This window comes from Aotus nancymaae, unplaced genomic scaffold (assembly GCF_030222135.1).
Source record: "Aotus nancymaae isolate 86718 unplaced genomic scaffold, 86718_ANA_hifiasm-v0.15.2.pri h1tg000008l, whole genome shotgun sequence".
In the NCBI taxonomy this organism is placed as follows: Eukaryota; Metazoa; Chordata; class Mammalia; order Primates; family Aotidae; genus Aotus; species Aotus nancymaae.
Genome location: NW_026988419.1, coordinates 36,095,432 through 36,102,260, shown reverse-complemented (window position 1 = coordinate 36,102,260; position 6,829 = coordinate 36,095,432). Strand labels below are relative to the sequence as shown.

General features: G+C 44.9%; 1 protein-coding gene and 1 non-coding gene across 2 annotated transcripts; one reads left to right on the top strand and one right to left on the bottom strand.

Moving 5' to 3' along the window:
• Window positions 1-1,675: 1,675 nt before the first annotated feature.
• LOC135273687 (U6 spliceosomal RNA) lies at window positions 1,676-1,782 on the top strand. Its single transcript, XR_010341504.1, has one exon. It is a non-coding gene; the product is annotated as a U6 spliceosomal RNA (small nuclear RNA).
• A 2,467-nt stretch (window positions 1,783-4,249) lies between these two features.
• On the bottom strand, window positions 4,250-6,609 carry LOC110567675 (small ribosomal subunit protein uS8-like). Its single transcript, XM_021667756.2, has 2 exons — window positions 5,053-6,609; window positions 4,250-4,749 (listed from the first exon to the last, which is right to left on the bottom strand). The coding sequence occupies exons 1-2, from the start codon at window positions 5,315-5,317 to the stop codon at window positions 4,616-4,618; spliced, it is 399 nt and encodes a 132-aa protein (XP_021523431.1). The 5' UTR covers window positions 5,318-6,609; the 3' UTR covers window positions 4,250-4,615.
• Window positions 6,610-6,829: the final 220 nt, after the last annotated feature.

The window sequence follows — 6,829 nt, the reverse complement described above, 5'->3', positions numbered from 1 at the left end:
TTGAATTTGGACCTTGTGTCCCACAGGTCTCAAAATATTTGGTTATTCCACTTTTCCCAGTCTATAGTTACCAGAGCAAATGACAGGTCCCTTTGGAGAAGTATTAAGGGAATCATTAACAAATACTAACAAAAACAGGTCAAGCATGGTGGCTCACGTCTGTAATTCCAACACTTTGGGAGGCCAAGATGGGCAGATTATGAGGTCAGGAGTTCCAGACCAGCCTGGCCAACATGGTAAAACCCTGTTTCTACTAGAAATACAAAAATTAGCCGGTCATAGTGGCACATGCCTGTAATCCCAGCTACTTGGGAGGCTGAGGCAGGAGAATTGCTTGAACCCTGGAGGTGGAGGTAGCAATGAGCTGACTGGGCCATTGCACTCTAGCCTGGGCAGCACAAGCAAGACTCCATCTCCAAAAAAACAAATGGTCTTGGGGACACAAGGTGATATTTACTTCTTGCAGTTACTGTTTTCTTATCTCAATATTCCTTTTTTTTTTTTTTTGAGACAGAGTCTCGCTCTGTTGCCCAGGCTGGAGTGCAGTGGCTCGATCTCAGCTCACTGCAACCTCTGCCTCCTGGGTTCAAGCAATTCTCTGCCTCAGCCTCCCAAGTAGCTGGGAGTACAGGTGCACACCACCACACCTGGCTGATTTTTGTATTTGTAGAGGTGAGGTCTCACCATGTTGCCCAGGTTGGTCTCGAACTCCTGGGCTCAAGTGATCCACCTGGCTTAGCCTCCCAAAGTGCTAAGATTACAGTCATGAACCACCGTGTCTAACCTTTCCTTTTTTGGGCGGTCACCTTAATTCCTCAAACACTTTTAAACAATATCCCTGTATTTTTGGTTTAACTGGTATAATTTCTGTTTTCCTGACCAGTCCCTAAGCAACATTGCCAGTCAGTAAGGACAAAATGGCTAACGTCCTTTGCTATTCCTCTATTTATCAGAAACTAACATATGTAATAGGGCTAATCTCTTGTAACTCAATTCCAAGAGGTGTTCAAGGAAGTTGTTCTTGAACAAAGAAGGTGGTGTTTAAACCAAACATTTCCCAAAAACATTGTCTATTTTTGTTTTGTTTTGTTTTTTTGAGATGGAGTTTCACTCTTATTGCACAGACTGGAGTACGATGGCACAATCTCAGCTCACTGCAGCCTCTGCCTCCTGGCTTCAAGCTATTCTCCTGCCTCAGCCTCCCGAGTAGCTGGGATTACAGACATGCACCACCACACCTGGCTAATTTTGTATTTTTAGTAGAGATGGGGTTTCTCCATGTTGTCAGGCTGGTCTCGAACTCCCACCCTCAGGTGACCCACCAGACTTGGCCTCCCAAAGTACTGGGATTCCAGGTGTGAGCCACCACTCCCGGCCTTGTTTTGTTTTTGAGATGGGGTCTCACTAATTGCCCGGGCTGGTTTTGAACTCCTGGCCTCAAGTGATTCTCCCTCCTAGGTCTTCCAAAGTGCTGGCATTACAGGCATGAGCCACCACACACATTCAATATGGTAGAGAAAAGGTGCCAGTAATACAATTATGTTAACTTTTAAAACTAACTTTATTTCAGGAAAAAAATATATATGATGTTGGGGTAAAGATCATATTCTGTGGTTAAAATTCATCCTATTTTTTATTTTTTTTGATTGGAGGAGTGACTAAAAACGCTGTTACTGTGCTCACTTCAGCAGCACATATACTAAAATTGGAACAACACAGAGAAGATTAGCATGGTCCCTCTGCAAGAATGACATTCAAATTTGTGAAGTGTTCCATATTTTTATAAAAATAAAAGAAAAAATGCTGTTACTACTAGAAATCATTGCCATCTCTATCTACTTGAAGCCTTTCTGGTTCTGTTCAGTCTATAGGGTTCTGAAGAGTGAGCAAAATCTATAAATAAACAGTGTGATTCTAAGTCAATCAGAAGGATTTCATTTGGAAAGATCACAGAGGCAGAAATAAAAAGGTAGAGATAAAATGTTTTATTATCGAAGATTTCAAACATCCACAAAAATTAGATATAACTATGAAGAACCCCCCTGTACTATCATTCAGTTCATTGATTACCAATATATGCTTAATTTTGTTTCATCCACTCTATCCCCAACACCTATTGGGTTATTTTAAAGCAAAGCACAGACATCATATTTCATCTGTAAATATTTCTGTGTAAATAACTGAGATAAAGATTGTAGGTGACACTACACCTACAATTTTTAAAAAATTTAAAACAAAATTTTAATTTTTTTTTTTTAAGAGACAGTGTCTCACTCTGTCGCCTAGGATAGAGTGCAGTGGTGCTACCCTAGCTCACTGGAGACTCGAACTCCTGGATTCAAGTGATCCTCCCATCTCAGCCTCCCAAAGTACTGGTATTACAGGCATAAGCCCAGTGTACCCAGCCTTTAATGTTTCTTAAAATCATCTAGTAAAACAAAACAAAAAAAAACAAAAAAATCATCTAGTATCCAGCTTTCAAATTTCTTTTTTTTTTTGAGACGGAATTTTGCTCGTTACCCAGGCTGGAGAGCAATGGCACCATCTTGGCTCACCGCAACCTCCGCCTCCTGGGTTCAAGCAATTCTCCTGCCTCAGCCTCCCGAGTAGCTGGGACTACAGGCGTGTGCCACCATGCCCAGCTAATTTTTGTATTTTTAGTAGAGACGGGGTTTCATCATGTTGACCAGGATGGTCTTGATCTCTTGACCTCGTGATCCACCCGCCTCGGCCTCCCAAAGTGCTGGGATGATAGGCGTGAGCCACTGCACCCGGCCCAACTTTCAAATTTCTTAGTCTCATATATGTCTTTTTGTATTTAGTTTGCACAAAACAAAATCAAAAAGTCTTTTACATCTTTTAAATCTACAACAGTCTCCCCCTCCCCTTCCCTTTTTTTTTTCTTTTTGAAACGGAGTTTCGCTCTTGTTACCCAGACTGGAGTGCAATGGCGCGATCTCGGCTCACTGCAACCTCCGCCTCCTGGGTTCAAGCAATTCTCCTGACTCAGCTTCCCGAGTAGCTGGGATTACAGGCACATGCCACCATGCCCAGCTAATTTTTGTATTTTTTTTTTTTTTTTTGAAACGGAGTTTCGCTCTTGTTACCCAGGCTGGAGTGCAATGGCGCGATCTCGGCTCACCGCAACCTCCGCCTCCTGGGTTCAGGCAATTGTCCTGCCTCAGCCTCCTGAGTAGCTGGGATTACAGGCATGCGCCACCATGCCCAGCTAATTTTTTGTATCTTTAGTAGAGACGGGGTTTCACCGTGTTGACCAGGATGGTCTCGATCTCTTGACCTCGTGATCCACCCGCCTCGGGCTCCCAAAGTGCTGGGATTACAGGCGTGAGTCACCGCGCCCGGCCTAATTTTTGTATTTTTAGTAGAGATGGGGTTTCACTTTGTTGTCCAGGATGGTCTGGATCTCTTGACCTCGTGATCCACCCACCTCGGCCTCCCAAACTGCTGGGATTATAGGCGTGAGCCACTGCACCTGGCCTCCCCTTCCTTTTTTACTTGATATTTACTCATTGAAGAAACTGGGTCACTTGTCCTATAGAATTTCCCATAATCTGGACTTGGCAGATAGTATCCCCTTGGTGTTATTTAACATGTTCTTTTCTTTTTGGTGTTGAGTCAGGGTTTCACTCTGTCACCCAGGCTGGAGTGCAGTGGCATGATCACAGCACACTGCAATCTCAAACTTCCTGGGATCAAGTGATCCTCTTGCCTCAGCCTCCTTACTAGCTGGGACTACAGGTGTGTACCACCATGCGCAGCTAATTGTTTTCTTTTCTTTTTTTTATAATTTTTTTTTTTTTTTTTTTTTTGAGACGGAGTTTCACTCGTTACTCAGGCTGGAGTGCAATGGCGCAATCTCGGCTCACCGCAACCTCCGCCTCCTGGGTTCAAGCAATTCTCCTGCCTCAGCCTCCCAAGTAACTGGGACTACAGGTGTGCGCCACCATGCCCAGCTAATTTTTTGTATTTTTAGTAGAGACGGGGTTTCACCATGTTGACCAGGATGGTCTTGATCTCTTGACCTCGTGATCCACCTGCCTCAGCCTCCCAAAGTGCTGGGATTATAGGCGTGAGCCACAGCGCCCAACCTTATAATTTTTTTTTTTAAAAAGATGGGGTTTCACCATGATGGCCAGGCTGGTCATAAACTCCTGACCTCAGGTGATCCACCCACCTCGGCGTCCCAAAGTGCTAGGATTACAGGTGTGAGCCACCACACCCGGCCGCTAATTGTTTAATTTTTTGTAGATATGGGGTCTCACTATGTTGCCCAGGCTGGTCTCAAACTCCTGGCCTCAAGCGATCCTCCTGCCTCAGCATCCCAAAGTGCTGAGATTTCAGGCATGAGCTACTGAAATGTGAAAATGTGCTTTAAAGAAGACCTTACTGGAATACTGGAAATATTTAAGATTTAAAGAAGAGCAAGAATTGTGTATTTGAAAGTAATTGATACAGAAATGCCATGCAGCTACAGAACCACCTCAATCTACAAGTACATCATGTGTTGTACTGCAAAAATGTTTGACAAACCTTTTAGCTGATTTTTTTTTTTTGTCCATGAGGCATTTTATTTGTAAATATATGTATTACATCCCTAGAAACAGAATTCTAGGATTTTCCCTCCTGTGTGTTTTCGTCTCGCTTCTTTATGGTCCATGATGCCAGCTGAGGTTGTCAGTACAATGAACCCAAATTGGTGGGACAGAAGCAGATTATTCTGCCATTTTTCTAGATCTTTGTTTTTTTTTTTGAGATGGAGTTTCACTCTTGTTACCCAGGCTGGAGTGCAATGGCGCGATCTTGGCTCATCGCAACCTCCACCTCCTGGGTTCAGGCAATTCTCCTGCCTTGGCCTCCTGAGTAGCTGGGATTACAGGCACACACCACCGTGCCCAGCTAATTTTTTGTATTTTTAGTAGAGATGGGGTTTCACCATGTAGACCAGGATGGTCTCGATCTCTTGACCTCGTGATCCACCTGCCTCGGCCTCCCAAAGTGCTGGCGTTACAGGCGTGAGCCACCGCACCCGGCCCTTTTCTAGATCTTTGAGTTGCACATCAAATCTGGGACTGATCACGCCACACTTTTTTAGCCTGCCTGTGAGGTTCACAACAATTTTCCCAGCTCTGTGATCGTCAATGATTTCAAATTCTCCAATGTAACCATGCTTCATCATCACAGTGAGAAACCGGATGATGACTTTGGAGCACGGCCTAATAAGCACCTGGCGTTTGCCTCTGTTTTCAGCATTGTTGATGCTCTCGAGAGCATCAGACAGGACATTCATGTGCACCATTGTGGTAGCATGGAAAGATGGCGGAAAGAGCGTAGCTGATGATTTCGATTTACTCCACAAAGTATCTAGACTTCAATGAACCAAGCAAGAGGAGAAAATAATCATACATACACAACAGCTGGAATATTGCTTTAAATGTAAATGTAAAACTATTCTACACTCAACTTCTAATGGCTTTCCTTCATGCCTAGAATACAATCAAAAATTGGAAGCATACTACGGCTTCGATGGCACTAGGATAAAGCTCTACCTACCTCTCTGACCTTATTTCCTACCACTTTCCCCTTCTCTCTGTGCTCCAAACTCCTTGCTCTAACTAAAGCATGCCAAGATTGTTCCTGCCCGGGGCCTCTGCAGTTGTTCCATACATCAGAAGGTCATTTCCTCCCAAGTAATCAGAGTTCATGTCCTCACTTAATTTTAGGCCTTTGTTCAGTGTCATCCTTTCAGAGCCCCTCCTGACCACCCTATATAAAACAGCACCCTACCTTATTCCTCCTTTTTCTTCTCCTTACCCTGCTTTACTGTTTAGTCTATGGGACTTGTAACAAGCTGCCATTGTACTATATACTAATTGGTTTCTTTCCCCCACTAGAATATAAGCTCTGTGACAGTGAAGACTTTTGTTCACTTCTCCAGCATCTAGTAGGTGCCACACAAATATCTGACATTTAATCCACACTCTCATTTACCGTTCCCAAACTGTATCAAATAGTACTAGTATTGCCATCCTCACTTTACACTTTGCAGGAAACTATTGGCGTATAAATCTTAAGACCTGAGAACAAACAAACTGAGGGAACAAGAAGTCTGGACTTCATGACTGATCACCGAAATACGTAGATCAAAGCGAAGGCGTCTGTTTAGTATGGAATAAGGGAAACTCAAACCATACGAGAAACCAATTAAAATGTGGACCATTCAGGAAGAAGGCCGATCGAAATGCTGCTGGATAACTGAGTCTCTTTCCTAATGACAGGACCTTATGTTGCCCTCACAATTACCCCATGAGGTAGGTACGGCAAGCTTTGTATTAGACAATCATTAATGAGCAGGACGCTGACTGACAGGCTTCGCAGCTAGGAGCGAGGCTCTGTTTGAGTCCGGACTCACGGGTTTGGACAGTTACATAATTAATACTCAAACTGGGGGGCTTCCCGCTGCCCCACCTCCCCCGGCGGGACTCACCTGACGGGCCTCACGTGACAGGCCTCCCGACCGGAAGCGGACCCCAGGAGAACCAGGGCGATTGGTTAATCCAGGAACAGTTCCAGCGCGGGTCGTGGGCTGAGCATTCACTGAGTATTACGCAAAGCGCGCGAGCGCGTGGAAATGGCGATTGGTCGATCTGGGCAGAGAGGTGTGTCCTGGCGGGCCCGCATCTGCTCTGATTGGCTGACAGGCTGACGGGAACGTTTACGGTCAGCCCTGCGCAGGGGGAGCGTGCGTCAGCCTTCTGCAACCCGGAAGGGAAGAGTGGGCGTGTCTGGCTGCGCACGGGGCCAGCCGATT

What these genes read in the sequence shown, in the direction of transcription:
- LOC110567675 (XM_021667756.2), bottom strand. Translation starts at nt 5,317, where the DNA reads ATGGTGCACATGAATGTCCTGTCTGATGCTCTCGAGAGCATCAACAAT. An exon ending in ACTCAAAGATCTAGAAAAGG is followed by an intron (nt 4,750 to 5,052) that starts GCCGGGTGCGGT and finishes ACAAAGATCTAG; the next exon opens with AAAAATGGCAGAATAATCTG.